General features: G+C 39.4%; 3 protein-coding genes across 4 annotated transcripts in view; 2 read left to right on the forward strand and 1 right to left on the reverse strand.

Annotated features, from left to right (window-relative positions):
- Positions 1-73: 73 nt before the first annotated feature.
- Positions 74-7134, forward strand: LOC110984414 (E3 ubiquitin-protein ligase RBX1). The gene is made up of 5 exons (XM_022244614.2): positions 74-200; positions 2854-2932; positions 4327-4397; positions 5123-5208; positions 5803-7134. Exons 1-5 carry the CDS (start codon positions 114-116, stop codon positions 5813-5815), a joined length of 336 nt encoding a protein of 111 aa, XP_022100306.2. The 5' UTR covers positions 74-113; the 3' UTR covers positions 5816-7134.
- A 454-nt stretch (positions 7135-7588) lies between these two features.
- LOC110984412 (ELMO domain-containing protein 2-like) lies at positions 7589-17595 on the reverse strand. 2 transcript variants are annotated; one of them, XM_022244612.2, is made up of 10 exons: positions 17454-17595; positions 16445-16537; positions 15659-15851; positions 15409-15535; positions 13423-13552; positions 11461-11569; positions 10767-10791; positions 10457-10525; positions 9964-10097; positions 7589-9381 (listed from the first exon to the last, which is right to left on the reverse strand). In XM_022244612.2, the coding sequence occupies exons 3-10, from the start codon at positions 15801-15803 to the stop codon at positions 9224-9226; spliced, it is 897 nt and encodes a 298-aa protein (XP_022100304.1). In that variant the 5' UTR covers positions 15804-15851; positions 16445-16537; positions 17454-17595; the 3' UTR covers positions 7589-9223. The 2 variants fall into 2 exon arrangements, with proteins under 2 accessions (XP_022100304.1, XP_022100305.1); XM_022244613.2 differs by having other exon boundaries at positions 16445-16540; positions 17454-17572.
- Positions 17596-19659: 2064 nt separating this feature from the next.
- Positions 19660-23257, forward strand: part of LOC147799964 (uncharacterized) — a 78396-nt gene continuing 74798 nt past the window's right edge. The window contains exons 1-3 of the mRNA XM_087148733.1: positions 19660-19855; positions 20387-20448; positions 21150-21190. Coding sequence (XP_087004859.1) covers positions 19708-19855; positions 20387-20448; positions 21150-21190 — 251 coding nt within the window. The 5' untranslated portion in view covers positions 19660-19707. The remainder of the gene's footprint in view (positions 19856-20386; positions 20449-21149; positions 21191-23257) is intronic.

The following is a 23257-nucleotide window of genomic DNA, read 5'->3' on the forward strand; positions in this document are numbered from 1 at the left end:
TTTCTATGAAACCCCGCCCTTCTTAATAAGGCGCCGGCACGGCGGCACGCGCACGACCACAAACTTGTCATAGCGCCCTCATCGACATAGCGTAATGTCTAAATATAGACAAAATGGCTACGGCAATGGACGTAGACCCTCCATCATCTAGCTCTGGAAGCAGCGCTAAAGGAGAGAAGAAACGGTTTGAAGTAAAAAAGGTGTGGTTTAACTTAAAATTGAGAGATCAGAGAATAATATGTACCCACAATTTGGGTTCAGACACGAGCGAAACCGATTGAAATTTTGGTCTGAACTGGCACGTTTTACGTGTGTTCAAAATTCATTGTCTGACAGACCACCTCCATGCGGTCAACACAACGTCAACACGCGTCAACACATGATAGTAACGTCAACACACCCAAATCACGTTCTAAGTTAACAGAAACGCAATTCGATAGCAATATAATGCCTAAAATACAATTTGGCTAACAACAGTGACCGACATTTGGGGGGGAAAGCCGTTTTATTTCACGAAAATAACACCCTCCGCACTGCCTTGAAAGACGGTAGCCATGTTGCCTCTCGGTCAGACAAATTATTTCTAAGTGTATACATTGCAGTTCGATATGTCTATTTTCTGTTTTCAATGCATTTTGTAAGTGTTGGCGGTGTGTTGACATTACTATCAATGTGTTGGCGGTGTGTTGATGCTGATTAGTATGACCTCCTCCAGCTCCATGGACAGACAAACAATGTCATCATGGTCATCATGACATGTTGAATGCTGGTCAACTCGTATGCCGACAAACTCGTAATAATAACGTAGGCCTATGTTGACCCACTCGTACGGCAACCAACTTGTGCGCCGACCAACTCGTGCTTGGCAATGTGACGCGCTGTAACTGAACTCTGAAGTCAAGTGACCGGAAAACATTAAAAAGTGCTCTTTTCAGAACTACAATACAAATTCAAATGAAAAAAATAAGGCCTAGGCCTAAGCATAATCCGTTTTCAAAGAATGGGGTAGCGCGGACATCCAGGAGTTTCGCAAAATAGGAGATAGCAACCAATGAAAAAAACTATAACGAACATGCGCGTGCGTACTGATCAAAGAAATGGGGGATTGTTGTAAATTTGGGGACCCTGTTCCTATAATATAAGAGAGAGCTTGCTGGGTTCGGTGCAACAGCTCCTGAAAAAAGCCCTGAAATATGAAAGGCCAGGAGCTGTTTTTAGCTTCCGGGCAAACAACCTTAATGTCAACCCCTGCAAGGTAATTAGTCAAGAAACGTAAATACAAGGCAGAGGCTCACATTTTACTATGTTGGCTTGTCATTGATAAGTTAACAGTTTAATAACAGCATTGATACACAACAGCAACACAAATGAGGCATGAAGTAATCTGTGAAGGCTGAACGTGCATGGAGCCCTCAAGTGATGGAGAACCATGGCTGGTCACTATACAGTGTAGCAAATACTGGTATCTCTCTGTGGGAAAGAATTATCTGTCCATCATGACACCCAAGTTTTATAAACATCAAGTTTTGAAATTATGGCTCCAAACAAAGTTTTCTTCAGACAATGCCAGTTTTTCCTAGTAGACTGTCGTCAGTGGACTTTGTTACGTTTGGTGGACAGTACAGTGTGGCCAGAAAAAGAAACATTGCCATGGAAAACAGCCAACTAAATTTGTCAGTGCCTTGATCTCATGAACGCTATGATTCCGCTGACTTCTTTTTGTAAAGTGTACATTGCACAATTGCAGACTACATACCCACTCACGTAACCCACCTTGAAGCCAGCTACGGCATTACACTCGACTGCCTACGGGTAGTAAATCTGTCATTCTCGATGTTTGTGGGTGGGGGGCGTTTGTATGTGTATACATCTCACTGGGAATTACTCCAGCATTAGGAGGAGTGTAGACATTGCCTGGCAAAGCCTATATAGAATTTGCGAGAATATGCTTACAAGTCATTTATGTTATGGACACACAAAAATTCCATCACGTGTACGTGCTATCCAGTTTGAAAGATAGGAGAAAAGCTAACTGGGAAATAGGACTAGGATCCTAATTTTCTGTGGTTTAGTTATTGCTTGCAACACATTTGCCAGAACGTTGTGACCTGATTTTTGCAGAAATTTAGTGTGAGTTGAATTTCTTCAAAATTGAAATGGACCACAGGCCAGTACCTCTTTAGTTTTATTACTGTAGACTAGAAGCCCGACTCAATAACAAAAGCGTGTACAAGTACAGTACTTTCTTGAAGATGAGGTAGCACACTTGCCTGTCATAGATGTGGGTGTACTTTTATCTCAAAGATATCCATACCTACACAGTTTCTTTGTAGCAAAACTGTGGAATAGTTCTTCAGGTGTTCAATAGCGTGGACGTTTGTGTTATGTTCAGATCGTCTTGGGGGTTGATCATGTTGCCAAGCTGTCTTTTCATGGCCGTTGGTGATGGGATATCAAAGTGCTGTCCACGTAAAATGACCTGAATCTTCAACAGATGGATGACGTTACTGGCTCAGAAGAGTAGGATAGATCATGCTGCCGGAACAAACAGTACCCCAAATCCCCCCAAAAATACTTGATATTAACAATTTACAAAGAAGTCTCATTCTCACTGGCTCAATTTGTAAGTTACAGGCAAGACTTCCCAGATCTTTCAAATGTCACATGAGATAGTCGGCAGTGTATTGATGTGTAGAAGGTTGTCCACTTTAGCCATCAGGATTCTTTCAAACCACAACATTTTTACATTGCTTTTCCTTCTTGAATGTCTGACTTCCAAATCCTAAAAAGTTGAGAAATTTCTTGGTTGTACATCAGTAGAAATTTTAACATTTTTCTATGTTTCGTTTGAAGTGGAATGCTGTTGCACTCTGGGCATGGGACATCGTGGTCGACAATTGCGCCATCTGTAGAAATCACATCATGGATTTATGTGAGTTGTCGCTTCTATGATGGATGTGCTTTTTCGCAAATAACTGAAGCTGGAAATTCAGCCTTCATTTGTCAAACACAATCAGCAGGCTGATAGCATGAATAAAATATGTCTTTTTTGTGAGCTAATCAACTGTCAGCCTTTGAGAACAAAGCAGTGGCCCTAAAAACTCACTATTCAAGCTTCTGTGCTGTCTGCGTGGTTTTACAATAATGGATCTTTCCACGGTTCATTTGATCTGTTGCTAGGAAAGATCTTTTAATTTGAGCAAAACTGTGAATTCTACAGTAGTGCTTACAATAAAATTTTAAACCCTGAAAGTAAATTGCGTCTGGTCTTGTGCCAAGCTGCAGACATGGACCTTACGATCCCATATCCATCGAAATCTAGTCTCCAATCGTGCAGTATTCTGGAGAGTTCCAAAGTGTATTACTTGAGGTTTGGGTGTCCCAATTCTAGTCATGGACAAAAAATGTGCCGCTCTTGCCATCAAGTGTTGCATTTTGGGAGAGTAAGATTTGTACATGTAGTTTAAAAAAAAATTCCAAAGGTCTTGAAGTAACCCTAACTTTCCAGATCCTTCAAAATCCACCAGGAGATTTTGGAGGATTTCCAGAGGGAAAGTTAAACTACCAAGACTCTGGCCAAGGTTCTTGCTGTCACTTGCAATTGTCAAATAGGGAATATTAACTAAATTTGGTCACAATACTGAAAAGGAAAATCTATTAACACTATACATAAAGCAAGTGAGCATGTAAAAACATACAGTTACCTCAAACTGAAATTTAGCAGCTAGAATTGGTCTCCAGGAAGAGGATCGATGTTTGAAGCTTCAGGAAGGCAGAGTGCAGGCTTAGTTTCTTTGCATGGAGATGGTTCTTTAACCCTAACAGTCCCAAATCATCTGATTTCAATAGGATTTTACATGCGGCCTAGGGAGTTAGGGTTAGCTAAAGTTGAAGGATGAAGAGGAATCAGTCTATGTAATGATGATGATGTCGTGCTTTGTTTACATGTACATGCACATACTCCTACTGAGCTTTGTCATCCCCGGAGACAGTGTGCATGTGTAAACCAAGCTTAACATCATTGGTGTATAGGCGTGTTGATTTCTTGCACAGTGTTGGATTTCAGTGTCCACTGGACATAGCAGAAATGACAAGGGAGTTAAGGCACCTTTCCATATGTGTGTCTTTGGGTGTGTTACGTGCACAATGCGTTCAGGCATTTCACTTTCACAGACACAAATGTCAACTCCATTAACAGAACACATGAGTGCATTGCGTTCAAAATCACCCAGGGAGCGATTTTGACGGATACGCATATTGGAGAGGCGCCTTTAAGATGTAAGAAAATCTATGATTGAAGTTTTTGAGTGTGATTGTGTTGAACAGGTATAGAGTGTCAAGCCAACCAGGCATCGGCAACATCAGAAGAATGTACAGTAGCCTGGGGAGTGTGTAATGTATGTATCCGTTTTGTGGCGGTCTGTTCCAAAATTTTATGTCATTTCGGCCGGGGAAAAAGGAGTGACAGTTGATTATAATGCAAAGGCACTTCAGCATTTGAAGATCAAGCTAAAGTTTAACACTTGGAGTCTGAAACCAAAATTGATGAAGATGGTGAGATGACCTTGCAACATGTAGAACCAGTTTTGCTAACAGGTGGATGACTGAATGACTTCAGAAAGCTTTGAAACACTCTAGAACGGCTAGAAAATTGTAAATAACAGTTCATTTACTTGGAGGGACCCCTCCAAAATGTGTCCAGTTGCTGCAAAATGGGCCACTCACCCAAGTTCTACCTGTAACTTATAATGTCTGTGTCAGATAATTGCTAGGGGAGAAAAGGCTGAATTACATATAGGGACTTGAAAGAACTAGCACTTTTCCAGAACTTGGAGGGTTGATGATTTCCATTTGACCAGTTTGTTGTGTTCAAGCAAAACCGATCAGATGTTAACCCAAACAGATTCCCTTAGTGGATATGAAAACCAAAGCAGTGACTAGTTCCAGAACAGCATTTTTGTGTTCAGTTAAGCTGCATTGCTGATATGGCCAGCAGTCTGACTCTTATCTTGTAATCTTTGCCCCAAGCCTGAGCACACAAGGGCTTAATGGTTACTGACTGGCCCCATAATCTGAATTATTTTGTCATATTAAGGAGACTTTCTCTCTGATGTGATTTCAGCACGCTTTCCATTTCCATTGTATCTCTCGCTGGCTGAAGACGAGACAAGTCTGCCCACTGGATAATCGTGAATGGGAGTTTCAAAAGTGAGTATTCTGAGAAAGCCCAAAATATTTCCTCATGTTGACATAATCCAGAGGTCATAGTTAAACTCTCATTCCTACAAATATAAAGCAATTATATTATATAAGTCCACATTGATGCAGTTTGGGATGTGGTGTTGCCCAGTAACTCAGATTAATCAGTTTCATTTTGTTGACTAAATTTTGTTTCTTAGTAGCAGTATTATTTCATTTGCTGCTACTACAATAAAATATGCTTAATAGTACATTCAGAAAGGCAAAATACAAAAGAACATACAAATAATAAACAAAGGACAAACGTTTGCCCGATTTGAGCAAGGGATGACAAAAGTGATAATAGATAACTACAGTCTGTAGACCCGCCACCTCTCATGTTGACAAATGAAACAATATAATTAATAATAATTGGATAACTAGATAGAGCAAGAAAGTCGTCATTGCGTGACAGTTACCGAAGAACAGGTGGATATTGCATAAAGAAAGCAAACATCAGTTCAGCCTTTAAATTGACAAGGTTTTAACGTACCAGTGTCATTTTGAATGAGATAACTAGAGACCTATTAATAGTTGATTTTTACATTTTCCTCTCTGTTGCAGGTATGGTCGTTAGCATCTTCAAAACAAACTAGGCTTGTCAAGTACATTTTTTTTTTAATGAAAGGTTTCAACTTTAAAATTTAACATATAGTAAACTATCGTGCAGCGCTCCTGACGTCAGCAAGTTCAGTTTCGCCATAAAATTTAATATAATGAGAAAAAGTCATTTGCTACTGACGCAATTTGCTGTAGTGCGTAGGCACCGTCACACATTTCCATGTAATTTGTCTCGTTGTCATGGTGACACAATTTATTGCCAGACAAATTGCTCGCCAAATGTCAACATGCGGGATAGCAGTCAAGAATCCATGGTAAGTTGGTTATGCATTCTGGGCATCAACCAATATTTTGGAAGTTGAGTCCATTTTTATTGACCATGAATATTGGGCGAGGATTGCATTTAATGTAACACAGCAAGGTTTTCTGCTTATGTTTAGGATGCTAGTTGAAGGCAGGGGCTAATATCATCAGGAGAGGAATGCATGTTGAATGATTTTCATGAGAGAGATTCAAGGAATTGAAACACTCCATCCCTAGCTTTATCTTTCACCTCCATTTCTTAGAATTTCAATCTCAAAGTTGCAGACCTCGGACCTGTAAGAAATTCTTGGGGTGGATTTTTCTCTTCTGAAACAGAGTGTACATTATCTAGTGTGGGGCATCTTTAAATTCAGTTTTTCTCTGTCAGTAAACTTGTTTGACTCCTGCAGAAAATGTGGAGCAAGTTCCAATTCCATGCAACACAAAACAGATAGAATTCTGATTGAATCCTCTTTTATGTTGAAAAGGCAGTGAAAGAAAAAGCTTCAGACGGGAAGTTTCATTCTTTCTTTGGGTGGTTTTTAAGTAATCCAGTTTAATGTGGCACGTCTCCTTTTTTTTGTTTGTAAGGAGCAGTGTTTCCAGGTTTATCTGCAAGATAAGATTCCTTCAGGAGCATGTCACTGAAGGCCAGTCCGATGTCCCAGGACATACACTGTACTTACCACATTTGAAGCAAGATATGGGACTTAAGGAACCCCCCCCCGCCTTTGTGTTGGTCATTATTTGATCGGAATCTCAGAAATTCTTTACAGACTTCTGGGGGATGTGTTAGGTAACAATAGTCTCAAGTGTGTATAGGGATTGGTCAGGTAAGGGGTTACCCCTCCATCCCATATCTTGCCTAGTATAACTTAACCATGTTTGGTTTGGGATTTTACACCCATAATATCCCAGTGATGGCTACTTCAGAAGAGCACTGCGATCTGTGAATACATGTACTTGTAACGTGTTTTCAAAAAAGTTTAAATTATTTGGTTGGAATAAATAAGAGTTTGTTGTGTCAGGCGACTTTTCTGTGTGTGCACTTTTCTGTTGAATATTTGTTAGATATTAAAAAAAATGTACTTTCACCTTGTCTATTTAATTTGCTCTATATGAAGAAAGTCCAAGGGATGTGACTGACTTGTGATTATAAAATGAATTCAGTGAATTGGCTGGCACCTGAACAGATGTTTTGGCAGACCGGGGTGGAGAGGCAGGAGTCTATATCCCAAAGATTTGGGGTTGGGGTAAAAGTAAGATAATTTTTTAGGGGACTTCTGATTTCCATTTTCCATCCAAGTGTGAGAAGTCCTAAGTTGAGCTACTAGAGAAAAGTTACATGAATCCTCAAATTCTGTTGTTCCCCCTCATGTTTATAATGTTTGTTTCTTCATAAAAATATGCAGACCAAGATTCTGTGACCACACTGAACCTCTCAATAGGAAAGTAAAAAGATGCATGAAGGCCAAGTAGACAAATGTGACTTTAAGTGGACAGGTGCCATTTATTTGTTGAATCACTCAACCTGGGCACATGACCGTAGTAAGCAGCTAATGTAGTGTACAAAAGCATTAAATGAATAAAAATCATACACACCTGGACGTAACATCATTGACATGCTGTAAGCAGTTGGTCAAAAATGAACAATGTTATGAGAAAGAGAAGTCTGGATACCGTGGATAAAGACTCATCTACCAGAACTCCCAACACACCTCCCCCTACCAAGAGTTTACAATGATTAAACCTGGCCTGAAATACCACATCAAGCCAAAAGCATTCCTGATAAGTGTAACATTTTGGTCCACAACCTGCTGCCACTCTGAGAACTTAGATTTTTAATCCAAACTCTATTCAGTACGGAGGAAATGCAACCGCTTTTAAAATTTCAGGAAAAAATGAACACATGCATAACACAAAAAGATCCACACATCATTTTATGGCAAGGTTTTTGGCCCCACATTATACTTGACTACAACTAAAGGTTGTACAGCATGTAAAAGCCGGCTCATGCTTGTACTAGTGCAAAGGCAAACATAAATGCAAATATTTGACGTCGGGTCAAATATTTGCATTGTGAATTTGCAAAAGTTGCAACACATGCATTTCAACTTGAGCGACTTTCACTGCAACTGCTTTGTGACGTCACACAGTGCTTTCCCACTCGCCTGAAGCAATCAACCAGGCCTTACAGACGTGACACAACTACAGCAATGAGAGCTTTGTTCCCCCTGAAACAACCTCCTTCAGGGCAACATCCACAAGCTCTGCCTGGGTGTTGTACATAAGTGTGACTGATTTCACAAATCTTTAACATATGTGCATGGGAGCCAAGGTTTATTGCCCCCTAGTCTCTGCCACCAGTACTGACTTGTACACAAAGCAGAGAGCACACTTGAAATTGCACTGTATGGTAATAGAGTGCTGGAGATAGCACTTAAAAGTTGACCAATATACAGGTGCATCGGGCAGTGCTGTACGTGGAATCGAGTCCACTGCAAGTCGCTTCTAGTTCCTGCAAGTCTATCACAGTCCAAGCCAAGTTGGGTACTGTTCGAATGAACAATGACGACGACTCCATGTTACTGAACTTGTGAAAGGATTTGTAGATGGACTTGTGACAGACTCAACTACAACGCTGTCAGTGGATGCTACTTGACAGGATTACACTCAATGATTTATTATCATGAATTAAGTCAAAGCACATGACATCTGACTAACTATCGTGGGTGTACAGTTTGTAACCGAGTCTGAACACGTCACTGTATTTCAGTGAAGATTTTACAGTTTTGCAAAAAAGCATCTACTATATATCACCATACACTCTGTACACATTACACACAAATATTCCCTCAGGTGAAAAGTCAATTTTTAATGCAAGGAGTGATATAAAAAGCACACTTTAAGAAACTCTAAGAATGAAACATCAAACATCGATACTTGATATAAATAAGTTCTTCAATAAATGCTTCCACCCGTTTGTTGAAAATATAGAGGCAGTACAAACAACAATCAATTTGAATAAAGTACAATTTGCTATAGGATACAAATGGCCCTGAGCCAATATGCGACCATTCAACTCTGCCCACAATTTGCAGACCCAGGACAAGATGCGAGATCAGTCTTCCGTAACAAAGTTGCACTTGAGGACAGTTGTGGTTCGCCTAAGGTCACACCTCAGCTTTTCTTCGTATTTGTCACGAACACGACTGAACTCCATGATGTCGCGGGGCTTCTCGGCCAACCAGAACGTGTCAAAGTTGAAGAAAATATGGCCTGTATTCGGAGGGAAGAATGAATGCATCATAGTTTATGGCACTGAAGATTCTTAAGTGGGATGTTCCCATGGCAACACCGTGAAAACTGAAATATTATGAAAGTGATAGGACCATTTGTCATTTGTGCTTGCTTTTTGGTAGAGACAACACTGCTAACATAAGATGGGTGGTCAATCACTACCCTGATGAAGTAAGATGGCTATGGAAGTACACCACATTTTGGAGGAAAGAGCCGGTGTTTCTGGGCTTTATTTATTACTTAACCTTTAACATCAATGTTTTGTACCATGCCTAACCAATTACAAATTGGAATGCAGGCTCCAGCATGTGTGAAATGCCACTTCGACTGATAGGGCATTTACAACTTCCTATGCATCTCTTCTGATTCATGATAATTTGACACATCTTCCGAAGTGATCTTTTATTGTTTCCTTCAAAATAACTTCTTTAAGCCAATTATGATCTTAATAATGATCCTGACGAGAATTTGATCAGTTATTTTTCAGATAGCTGCAAATGGTCCACTCTATCTTTACACGTGGCAGAGTTTGCATGTTCAGAACGGGGTAAGTCAACTTACAGTAAATCTGGTGAAAGTCCTGTACTGTTGGTCTGCCCTGGACGTGGTTGTACAGGTGCGTCTTGAGGGTGTCGTCTTGAAGTAAATGATACGCTATGCTGGTCATATTGATACCGACCACTGCATAGGAATACCTGCAAGAGAGATATCAGTTCCAGGGTGTTTTAAGGAAAGGTGCTGACAGGTGAAAATGTTGAAACACAAACATTTCAGGAAAAACAACCAAAAAACCCCCAACACTTCTGACCGAGTACACGTTGTCTAAAGTTATCAAAGTAATGCTTATTCAAGTACAGTCCAACATCATTTAGAAGAAAGTTTGTCAGACAGAACATTACACTGAGTCCAAGATTAAAAACTGTACAAGAGGTATATATGCATGTACATGAGTGTCAAGATATTCTTGATCTTTGTAAAAGCCCCCCATTAAAATACAACAAGAAAAAACAACCTTAATCCCCTCCCCAAAAAGTTTTTCTTGAAAGAAACTTACCCAAACTTTGGGTGATGGGAATGTGATAAGACGTGTCTGGCAGCCTTGTGGTATGCCTCGGCAAAATATCTAGTAACGAACCAAAATGAAAATCCTTTCAAGGAAGACACAAGCCTTTCATACCTATTTGAAATTGAAAACTGCAATTCTATCGAAGAATAAAGTTAACAAATATGAACATCTGTGGCCGTCATGAACAAAGTGACTCATTTTAAGAAGTTTCATACAGGTGCACAATCATGTTTGCTTTGAAGTTTAACAATTCCCAAATCTCTGAGAAAATGCTTTGAGATTGTAAAAAAATACTTACATTAAATTAAGAAGCCCCAACATACCTATGAATAACAACAGAAAAAGAAACGATCACATAAACTTACATACCAGTATAAAAGTAAAGGATGAGATGCTGGGATTCAAGCAAATGTCTTCAGAACCATTTCAATTAGAACACTAACAATTCATGTGAATGAGGGGAGGATTTGTCAGTAAATCAACGGAATAACTCGAACTGAAGCTTAGGAATTACACTTTTAGACGACGGAATGCAAGATTGGTCAAAAGTCTTGAAAAAGGTGCCAAATCACCTGGATCCACGAGTTTGATTTGAGCCCTCATACTTCCACTGACAAGTCTAGTAAAATGCCATGCCTAGGGACACAAGTGTGATGGGCCACTGGCTTCATATGTACCCATATGATTTTAAGGTGGGTCCTCAACAGTACAAATTACAGCTGGTAGGATTCAATTTACATGTACAATCTGCAGGCACTCTTGATTTTTTTTTAGATCAAATGACTAAAGTGTGGTAAAATGGGTTGCTCAAAGACACAAAGTCATGATCCCCTGGCTAGACATGAACCCACATTTGCTACAGTGAGTGGTTTTAGGATTTAAACCGCTCATTACGTTCCTGTGTACTGCTTGTGAACGGTAACTAATGACAAAAATACCAACAATGACTCATCAGCAGGTGACTTATATCTCGGCAATTGTTTTTGTCTCACCCATTCCCCGAAAGTCTGTGGCTGGGTCATCTCCTTGGAATCCGATGATACCCCACTGTTTGCTGATACGGTTCTCCAATGGTGTGTCAGGCATCAGTAGGTTCCAAAGCTGTCAACAGGAATACAGAATGGAGGATGTTTCTTGGATCGAGTCGCACAGCTGCGCAGGAAGTTGTTGTCAGGCTGGTTTAAGAACATTGGTTGGACTATTGCGCGAAGGGCAAAGGCAAAGTGCTACAATATTTAGGTCTGAATTGGAGTGTGTACTAACCAGGCCAAGAAGGAAAACAGACGGTCAAATAAAACCAACCTGAAGGTTTTTTGTAACATGAAAGAGTTAACTTGGACTACAATGAAAACGAAAAGCATCTAATTACACTTAATAACATATATTGGGTTTTAAATGGTTGACCACAGAATAATTCAGACGGAGGATTGCTGTTTGTAAACTAACCAATGTCGCCCTTCCAGACACAACCATTTGTTCACTGTGTTAAAGTGACACAATTTGGTTACACCGTGGGCTTGGATACTGTAACTTCATTGTAACAGCCACAAGTTAGGTGTTTTACACATTGTACATGTACAATGCTTAATCTCACACATGGATGCAACTGGGCACCACACACAAGCTTGCAACTAAGAACCAGAGCTGCAACCGCACAGTGCCTCACAAATCCACCAGGAAAGCCTGCAGTTACCAAAGACTTTTATTACAATTTGATACAATTTTTCTGATGCATTGGCACAATACAAGAATACAGTTGACTAGTGTGATGTGGGACATGCCATTTTAATCACCCGTGGGGTGTACAGCACCACTTGGCATACAATGTACGCCACAACACACACAGTCAACAATGGTTAGTGTCTATCTTTGACACTCAAGGACAGGTGGTGTTCACACCCATTTACACCGATACACATCCAGATGGCAATTTCATTGTGTAGCAGTCTGACGCCACAGCCACTGGACCATTGTGCTCGAAGTCTATGACAAACAGTTCAATGGATGACAAATCTTAGGGCTGGCGTTTTTTGGACACAAACCTTGAGGGTGAAGACATGCTTTCCATTTCCACCGCTTAAGCACAAAACACTGAATCATCACAAATCGAATGCAATCTTTTCAAAGTTGGATGAGCACTAATTTTTTCTTGTGGGGGCGGCCGGGGGGGGGAGAAGCATAGGACGTACCTCAAATGCCATTACTATAAAGGGGTCTTAATGACAACCTTCCTGCTTTATACAGAACATGAGTGAGTGGCTCTTTCATGCTAAATGTGGAAGAGCTTTGGCAATCGAGGGTGCATGTTTTGAATGGGTGTATGTGTTGTACAATGTATGACTCATGGAATGAATAACACATTTCCCATTTGAGTCACCAGTGGATTACTTTTTATCAGAACTGTGCACATTGCCAGTTTCATCCAATTCTTCACCCATACCAGCAACCACAACTTTGAAAAGGCAAGTTCATTCTGTTTGAATCACCTCGTGTTTTAGGCTCTAAATGGATATTAACAGACACCCAAGAGGATTGGAGCACTCCGATTGGTCCAGAATCCATCAAATTTGTGGTTAAACCTGCTGATAAACCATTGTTGAAAATCACTGCATTCTGTGGCGCATCCTGCGTTATGTGCTCTGAAGACGATAATCTCCATACACTGTACATATATAAAGAGATGTTTAGCTTTTTGTATGTGAGGAACATTTGATTCTGTTTTGACAAGTGTGCGTGTACATACTATAGCCAAGCTTCACAAAACATGAAGTAAAAAATGGTTCAATAAATTGTTTAAACTTCATCAACTTCCAGACTTGTTTGGGCTATCTTGACCAAAAAAGTACAAATTTTGATGAATGGGATTACAATCTGCCGGGGCATTATTTTAAAAGTGATAACTAGAACTGATGACAGAGATCAATCCCAAGCTGATAAATGCTAAACATTCTCACCTTGATGAGCTTCTCCTCGTGGTCTTGTCTTACGGACTGATAATTTTCTTTCCTAATTGCCTCTACCTCGGCAAGCAGACACCTGTAGCCACAGATCTGCTCTAAACACGTCCGTAGAGAGGGTACAAAGCTGTGACAATTGAGAATTGAAACAAGTAAAACAAAGGATAGAAAGTTAAGGAGTGTTGAGAATTAATAAGTCCTTTCCTTTTGTTCCTAAGTTGCAAAAACCTGTTTTGTGACTTGCTGCTTCCATGTAAGAGAAGCTGTCTCCACAAAAACATCCATCATTCAAAAGAAAAGTTATCACATTTCAATATGAACACTTTGGGCATTTCATTCAGTATACATGTACCTTCCTGAATCTACCAATATTCCACTCTATACATGAAGTTCCACGTTCCAAACGCTCTACTGAATTGGCATTATCGTATGTTGTTAGTAAATTAGAATTTCTCCATTGGTGTATTCCTGACTGGCAATCACAATATTCTGATTCAAAAATTCAAGCATTATGGTATCCGTGGTACAGTTCTGGACTTAAAAAGTTCTCCCTCTAATAGAGAGAAGTACATATCGTTTAAATCTGTTAATTCCAGCAGTCGAGGAATCACATGTGGCGTCCCACGAGGTTCTGTGTTAGGTTCATTGTTATTTCTACTTTACATCAACGATATATACAGTACCTCAAACAGTACAACATTTTATTGATTTGCCAATAATACGAGTTTGTTGTATATACACAATAATGTAAATGAAGCAATCCAAAACCTTAATTTGGAACTTGCTAAAATTAACGAGTGGCTTTCAGCAAACAAATTGTGTATTAATACCCTAAATCACATTACATAATATTTTGTTCAAATCAATTTAAGTATACACAAAATGCCCACTTGATCTTAAACAATTCAAGGTTGACCCAGTTTAAAAGTACAACATTTCTGGGTGTAACAATGGATGAAAATCTTACTTGGAAATGTCATATCGATGAGGAAGCTACAAAAATATCCCAGAGTATGGGCATTATGAATTGCTTAAGGTTTTATCTTCCACAAAGGTTTTAGTAACATTGTATAATTCCTTAGTTTGACCCTATTTGAATTATGCTATTATTACCTGGGGCAGCTCACCATCTAGATGTAATATTACTTACCCTACAAAAGGTTCATATAAATCACAAATGCTGGTGAATATGTTATGTGCACAATTATTCGTGTACAAGGCATTAGCACGTGAAGAACTAGTGTGTGAATGAACACCCACGCGCGTATGAAATTCCTTTGCACTACACTTCCTGGTTTAAATGGCACCACGCTTTGGTACTCTATAGACTGACAATGGTTTACACTTAGACCCATATGGGTGAATGGGGAAGGTTAGGGCCAGCAACCCTTGGGGGTTAGGGTTAACATTGACAAAAACTAGTGATACTGAACTAAATACCTTCAAGGACCTGATTTTACCGTTGCGTAAGAGTTTCAAAATTCAAAGAATTTACTTTCACAAGATCAAACTTAAAAGTAGAAAAACAGAAGTCTGCACAAGTGAATGGATTTTACAAAGGAATTTTGAAAGTTTAATACACAGGAGTCTTAATTTAATAAATTACACAACTGGCACCCATTTATTAAAGGTCTCTAAAGTAGCTGGGGTCGTGTGACCAGTGTTAAAAGAAAGAAGACTTGAATGTATGAAGAAATTAACCCTAACCTTCCCCAACCACACAGAATTAAACAGTAGTAAAGTGTTTAATTCCGTGGGGATAGGTCTGGTAGGCCCAAACAGCTGGCTTTTGCATTGGGTTTGAAAAATGAAGTCCAACAGCCTCTGTGCACAAAGACCCATATGGGTGAATGGGGAAGGTTAGGGCCAGCAACCCTTGGGGGTTAGGGTTAACATTGACAAAAACTAGTGATACTGAACTAAATTTTAGAGTATTTAATAACTGTTTTTGCAAATGTTGCACAGCAGGAGCAATGAACTTACTCTGGACTCTTTCTGGTATCAATTCCTTTGACGGCAACGATGCCTTCAACAGCATCCTTGATGTTTATGTTGTCTTCTTCGACAACTCTCCTTAAAGCTCCACATTTGGAGTTCCTCAATGAGCTCTCTGTCACACAAAACAATGACGGAAAACAATTTATTTCAACGGGCCTAAACACACAAGATTCCTAAATCCCTTTTTTTTGGGGGGGAGACTGTTTTCAAGGACTACCTGCTTGTCAACACTCACCCACTCTTCTGGTTCTCCTACTGTCCAATTGATCTCTGGAACAAAGTCGTTGCAGCTCATGACTGCCTGTCAATACGCGGATCATCCACTTGAACATGCGGTGGTACAGCCACGCAAAGTAGGCATAAAACCAGCCAAAAATCATCTCAAAGTATCGCTGACCAAACTCTCCAGAAACCACAATTTTTCACTCCTTCAAGTCAAGACAAAGAAACACAGAACAATATGAAACAGGTGAATATTCTGCCACAAAGTGGTCTTGCATTTTCTCCTTTTTGAGCACATTCAAGAGTCAATACCATACAATATCACATTCCCTGTGCCCCATTGAGTGACCGCGTGACATACTTGTATTAATGTTTAAGCGTGGGGTAGTCATAACCAACACTCCTTGTTGGGCTCCTTTTTTCCCCTTCAAAATAGTCACAATAATATCATTTGTCCTAAACTGAATCATTTAATCTGAGAGTATTTCATTTTCTTTTTCTGATTTGCAGCTCTGTTTTTCATTTTTTAATGTAAATAAAATCTGAAATTGCAATAGGTCTGAACCCCATCTCATTAAAGTAATGACATCAATGTAAGCGAGGTACCAGACTAAGTAAGATTTTTAACAACCAAAAATGTCCAAAGCTCACATAACACTGCATATGTTCAGTGCCGTGCCAGTCACGCCAGTGAAACACATGTAGCAAAACCAATCGAGTTCACATCACAGTCTGATTATAAACACCTTCCTTTTCATTTTTCAAAATTACCGAAATGACAAGCTGCCTATTTTCATACCTCTGGTACAGAACTGTGGGGCTCCTCTCACAGAGGCAGATCAATGAATCCCATAGACTTCACACTCGACAGCAGTCAAGGGGTAGGCTAGACCTACTGGGAAAGAGTTCCACATGTAATAACAACACTGTCACTAGCCAGTAGCCGTCAGGCCATAGAGCTTGGAACACAGCTCTATAATCAGACTTGTCAGACATAGGTGACGATAACATGTCCTAAAAAAGTGAAATTTACCTAACAAGCCTAGGAAAATTCTGAAGCGTTTACTTAGAAAATATTTGGGTTGTCTTTAGACAAGTCTCATTACTAGTACTAGGTTTGTGCACAGGGGCATCAAGTGTTGTCCACATATACCCCAAGAACTGTGGGGTCCGACGTCCTCCCTGCTCCACAGAGTGGGGCGGATGTCGCACCCCTTAGTTCTGGGGGTAGGCCTAGTCCGCATATTGAACTCTTTCTGGGTACTTCTTGCAGTATAGACCCTACCCCTAGAATTAAGGCCTTGTCATCTGGTCATGGTGCAGAATGACAAGCTGACTGCCATGGGCAGCCTGAGCTCCACACTTGGCAACCTGTCATCAATCATCACTAGGTCAACATGAGATTTTCTTTCTGCTCATTATAAATTTTCATAGCACCACTCCACCCTCAAAAGGCTCAAGTCGCCCTGGCCTTCCTCCTTAGCTCCGCCCCGTTTATATTCCGTACATCATGCATGTCCGGCATAAGGCAATAGTGCCAGTGATTTAACCATCACATTAATTCTCAACGCATATTCGGCATTATTTTGACACTGGCCTGCCCCCACCATTCCTGAACAAATATGAGTAAGTTCATCAGATCAGGCTGTACAATACATCAACCATGTCAACATGATCGAAGTAGGCCTACAGGGAGAATTAAAAAACCATAATAAATCAGAGAGAGTGATACGCAGATTTTCAAGAATATCCATGGTGATTCATTAAAAAAATAACAACTTAGCGGCTATTCCTTGCTCTATGGTTACCGTGAAAGCGAAACCCCAAAGGGCTAAAGCCGCTCCGCTGGCGCGCTGGTGGTGGTATGAGCGGAATGATGGAGATATCCACGTCGCGCTGCACTAGCACTGCATGCTATACGGTATCGCTGGTAGTCCGGTTGCATATGGCTGCACAAACACTACTCTACGAAAGCCCACTAGTGCCATGTAGTGTACATGTTTTCAAATTTGTTTTACGAGATATTTTTTTTGCCAATTTGTTTTTGCAAGATATATTTTTTCCACTTTGTTTTTTTCGAGATATATTTTCCGAAGCTCGTTTTACGAGATTTTTTTGGGAAGTTTGCTTTCTCGAATCTGTTTTTAGAAACATCGTTACTATTTTGGAAACATTCGTTTTTACGAGATATATTTTCCCGGTTTGTTTTTGCGAGATTTATTTTCCTTTTTTCGAGGTATATATTTTCCAGTGTTTTTTTCAATTTTGTAAATTTCTTTTTCCATTTTTGTTTTAACTCTCGAAAACAACGTGAGACATTTTACCATGCAGTGCGATTGCCGGATGAGATAGGTCTTGTTATTTATTTATTCATTTATTTTTGTTCCTCTACCCTTTTCCAAAATCCATCCGGGATAATTTGTGGTCTTTTTCACTCGCACGTGGCTCGGTTGCGTACACTGCCACTTTCACGGGATGCACGCCTTTGAAGGGTTTACAAGCAGAAACATACTCGGGTTGTGAGTCAATTTGTAACCAGAATCAGACCTTCATAATTCCCAAAGTCTGTCAAGGCTGGTACTTTGATGCAAAGTAGTTGCAAAAAAAATTTGAAAAATATATCTCAAAAAACAAAAATGTGAAAATATCTCGTAAAAACGAAGTTGAAAAAATGTACACTACGTGGCACTAGTGGGCTTTCGTACTACCCGGGGAAAAAACATAGAAACCGGTTTTCGTTCTTCTACGGAGGCCAGTGCAAGACCAATCCAAAAGTCAGAATTCGGGGCGAGTTTTCTACTTTATTACTAAGATCTATGTTGTTTGAGGACTCTATCTTCCCCCTGATTAATTTTAGTGACAATCTTGAACATTACAACATTACAGCAATGATTTGTATTATGTCTCAAAAGTCAAAGTGTTCATCAATCTCAACTATCCGTCTCCACTGTGACGGGCGATGTGCTGGATTGTCACTACGTACAACATTAACATGTATTTACACTGTACAATTTACCTCGTACACTTTCTTTTTTTTAAACATGTACATGTAATTCTGCTTATTCTGGCGATATTCCAAAGACCCTTAAATTTTAGAAGGGTTATGAAATCACTGAAATCGGCAGTGGCGGGATTTGTTTCTAAAAACGACTTCCCATTTTCACCAACCTCTCCGTTTCTCTTTGTCAGAAGGGGTAAGAAGTCTTTTTATTCCACGAATTTGTCAAAAGCGGGGGTGGGGAGTTGGGGATTGGGGGTGCTTGTGTTTTCAATTCATTTAAAAAGGCGTAAAATATCAAATGTCGCCATTGGTGGGGGCGGCCGCGAATTCCTCGTTTTGTTCCCTAGAAATGAATTATAATACCGACAGACCAAACTCATAACCCCGAGCATTTTTAATTATAAATATAGACAGTGGATGTTGCTACACGGTGTGTCCATGCAGCTTTCCCTAGTAATATCATAAAGGAAACAGATAACTCCATAGCCACTTGGCAAACGCTTGTTTCGATGACACGAACTTGGAACGTCCTATTTCTGCCCCGGATCACAGCAATATACTGCACCCGGCCATTAAGCAATCGGGGAAAAGATATATTTTGTCAGGTCACTGTAAAAACGACCTTCCACACATGGCACAATCACTTAATGGCAAATAAAAATGTAGGTCCATTTGCAAAGGAGATAATTTAATCGGTTTATCAAATTGAATTCGCAGACACTAGTGCTGATTTAGATACACTGCGGTTTAGATCTTTGTCATGTAAATTACCAAAAGTAAACAGAATTTTGGTTGTGAAGTGACTGGACTATTGCATGGCGCGCGAAAGAGGGCTCCCTCACGTATACACAGAAGTAATTTACTACACACACAAAGCACATGTGTATCTTGGCTACGGCTGGGAGTAACACACAAGCCTATGGCGAATGACTGAATGACTTCAGCCGTTAGCTAGCGGCTTGCCAAGTTGTACGCGTTAGTTTGCAGCCGCAGCCGAGTAATGGGTACAAAAAGAGAAGAAAGTGCGCTAGGCATATAGGTCGATAGCAATCCCTCATGACATGATGAGTGCAGTTATTACAAACATGGCGGTTTTCGGGAGAACAGAGTTACACAGTAACGGGATGGCACACATGTGGCTTACCCTCGCCCTGAGCATTCTACAACTACTTCCCACTCACCTCGACACAGTTAAAGCACATGGGCAAGGTGAGGACTGTTTTTGATCCTGTCTTTGTGGTAAAAGGGGGCGAAAATTTGGAGCGAAAATTGTAGTATTTTGTGCCCCATCTCGTGGAACTCAGATAGGCCTACATGACAGACTGCACGTAAAATCTTCCGTGCACATATTATGAACGGTTTCGGGTCGATTAACGTGCACGCGATCGATACACTGTTGCCAACCATCGAGTTTGCCTTTTGCTTAAGAAACTTTATATTTTTCAACTTACCGTCAGAAGATAATTTTCAGTTTAAGCATAAAGTTCTTTGTTAAAAATGGCCAAAATATAATCTTAGGTTGTTTATGAATATCAGGATTTTGTGTTTGTTTACATTTTGTCAATGATGAGATGGACATTGTATTAGTTGTCACTCTACTGACATGATAACAGAGAGACTTTTTTGCCTTGTGGTTGGCCTGGTCTGGATGACTTGCATCAAGCATTTAAAATTTGGGGTTAGATATTTGATAAATAAGATTTTCAATCAAATGTTTCTTTACCATTTAATTTTTAACAGCATTTGTGCAGACAGACTTCAGCGAACTACCCCATTTTGTCGAGGAAGTTACTCTAAACAAGGTACATTTTTGCTGTCATACAAACACCAAGATATCCTTATAGTTAGGACACCATTATGTTGTTGAAAATTAGACTCGTATTTTTTCAGTTGCTTACAAAGTGTGCAAACTGTATGAGGCCAAAATTACCTTAAGCTTAACCATTTCAGGAAGTCTTTTGCACAGCTTGGGGAAGGAGAAATTGTTACCAAGTGTGACAGTTGAAGCTATTCATATGTTAATATAAACATGTACATGTATGTGTATTATTTCCACAGCATAGTCTTTGTCACTTGAAAAACTGCTTTTCTCAAGGGCCTCAATTAGACTTTAATACAAAAGAAGATTAATCAAATTAAAAGCTGATAATTAGACCGATACTGATATTTAGAACTAGTTACTGGTAAATAAGCAGTTGCAATTCTTCAACTGATAAATATTATTTTATTATTTATCATTTCTCTTGGAATCAGTTTACAAATTTCGCTATGTTTTTGATATAGTTGTGTACAGAAGTCATTAAATCGAGTACTTTTGAAATTTGCTATTTTAATAATACTTTACGAAACTAAATGGACCAAATTACAGATAATTCAAAATAGCATATCTTCGTGTTATTACTAAATGTCAAGCCTTGTATTTTTAAAAAAGTACAAATTTTGTTATTGTTATTAAATGTGAAAGGCTTCACTGTGTTATATTTGTGTTCTTTTCTCTGTTCAGGGTGATCTTACAAACCAGGGTCTAAACACACATGATAAAAAGTAAGTACAGATTTTGTTACTGTTATTTTGAAAGTGGCTTCACAGAAGAAAAAAAGTTGTTTAAGGTTTTTGCCTTTGGCTGGCTGTTTTTTGAACATCCATAAGTGAGTGTGAATTTATGAGAAATAAAAACTTTCAAGAAACATGGTTTGGCCAAAAAGTATACTTCCTGTGGAATCATGTTGAGAAGAAACTTTTAAAATTGTTAATGACCGTTTTATGTTATTAACTGTGAATCTACATGTACACATTCATCTCTCAAGTAGGAGTTGTCATGATGACTTTAGTATTAAACAGTTAAGGTGACTGAGTCGTTGTTGCGCTTGGCTCCTATCAAACTTTTTGCCAAGCATTTACACTGTTATTGTTGAGAAGCTGTGACTCCAGGATGTAAATTTTTCTCACCATGATATTTTGCGGCGATTTGCGTTCAAAGGTTGCTCTTTTGTCAATGACTTGCGGGAGCCGAAAACACTAGAACTGAGTAGATACGTATATGAGGATTTGATGTTTGTCTCAGCTGCTAGGTGCTAATAAAGGGCAAAGTGCAGGTTTTTTATCATGTGAAGTAATTAATTAATGAAGACACTACGGCACACAAATACAAGTACATGTAATTTTAACCATGTATGATACATGTATGAAGGGAGTTACGTGACTGGTTAGGAAATTTGAAGTGCTTACACTAATATCGGTTGCTTTAATATCCTTTCTTAGTTTAGGGGGGGCAAACAATATTTCATGCCCATTGTTCACCGTAGCTTCTAATCAAGCACAGTAAAATCAGCAATTAGACAAGTTCAGAAGTATTTGTAAATGAAAACATTGTTTTAGTAGAAATTTGATATATTCTTTGAGTTTCATATTGAAAGCGAGTAGATGACAGCATCAGTGTTATCACAAACTGTTAAGTGCTGTTATGTTTCTGGCATGTTTAGCCAGTGTGAACAATCATGTTTCCTTTTGAAATGAAGTGGACAGGATAAAATATGTAACATGATCCACACTCGACGTGCACATTTGTGTATTTTGTCTCATGTGGGTGCGCACAGACTTTGTAGACTCAAAGTACCTGGCAGGGTATGAACATGAAGTTTAAAATACAAACAAGGTATGGCCGACTGCCTATTCTTACAAACACTTGACAGCAGCTAGTTACAAATAGTGGTGAACTGTGGATGTGCCTTTTTTTTGCGCATGGGAACTTTAGCCCTCATTGTTGGCTAGCCTTGGCCCTGCCTTTTGATATTTTCATGCAAATACTTTTCTGTGGGTATGAGCCAAAGAGACCGCCCTCTGAATTTGCCAAGGATTTGCTGCTGGGGCTGAACATTGTGGGGGCTATGCTTCAGTACACAGGAGTGAACCTGCCGTTGAAATATTGTTGGCGATACTGATTTTTTCGTAGTCAATTTTTTTTTACCTAGAAATATCACCGATTCAACCATAAACATCCACAAATTGTGCCAGATTAAAACTCCAAGGTACTGTAAATATAAACACGTAAACAATATGGCTTGGAAAAATGGCGTAACCTGATAAAAATGTCTGCAAATAATTCTAATTTCCTGGAAAAATCAAGCCCCATTTCTTTCCCATGGCATTGGCACCGGGAACCCCATGGAAACTGTCCGTTAACATGACATCCCATGGAAATGTGGGAGTTTACCACCTTAAAGTGGTCTAACGAGGTAATCCAGATTACATACACGTAATGCACCTGGATTGTTCAACATCCATTCAGAAGGATTTTGCCGAAGACTGGAGGATTAATTAGCTACTGCAGCATGTACATTATGTGTAAATTACAGGTCTTAGATGGTCCAAGAGTGAACCAATCACAGGTTATCTTTTACTGCATAGTTTTTAAATTTTGATAACCTTTAGGTTAAATCAATAACCCATGAGCAGATCAACGAGACAAGCTTCAGCTTACTCAGAATTGCAAAAATGAAAGAAACGGTGATCGGTTTTTCTGCATAACAAAATGTGTTTGTGCATAGAAGCATTTCTTTGTCAAATTAGCAATTTGTGCTAAGGAAGAATTTATGTACATGTAGCATGAAA

Source organism: Acanthaster planci, linkage group LG02 (genome assembly GCF_054643075.1).
Source record: "Acanthaster planci isolate LZ-2023a linkage group LG02, COTS_SCS, whole genome shotgun sequence".
In the NCBI taxonomy this organism is placed as follows: domain Eukaryota; kingdom Metazoa; phylum Echinodermata; class Asteroidea; order Valvatida; family Acanthasteridae; genus Acanthaster; species Acanthaster planci.

What these genes read in the sequence shown, in the direction of transcription:
- LOC110984414 (XM_022244614.2), top strand. Translation starts at nt 114, where the DNA reads ATGGCTACGGCAATGGACGTAGACCCTCCATCATCTAGCTCTGGAAGC. An exon ending in AACGGTTTGAAGTAAAAAAG is followed by an intron (nt 201 to 2,853) that starts GTGTGGTTTAAC and finishes TTTCGTTTGAAG; the next exon opens with TGGAATGCTGTTGCACTCTG. An exon ending in AAATCACATCATGGATTTAT is followed by an intron (nt 2,933 to 4,326) that starts GTGAGTTGTCGC and finishes TGTGTTGAACAG; the next exon opens with GTATAGAGTGTCAAGCCAAC.
- LOC110984412 (XM_022244612.2), bottom strand. Translation starts at nt 15,803, where the DNA reads ATGATTTTTGGCTGGTTTTATGCCTACTTTGCGTGGCTGTACCACCGC. An exon ending in ACGAGGAGAAGCTCATCAAG is followed by an intron (nt 11,570 to 13,422) that starts GTGAGAATGTTT and finishes TCCTGTTGACAG; the next exon opens with CTTTGGAACCTACTGATGCC. An exon ending in GGACTTTCACCAGATTTACT is followed by an intron (nt 9,382 to 9,963) that starts GTAAGTTGACTT and finishes CTCCGAATACAG; the next exon opens with GCCATATTTTCTTCAACTTT.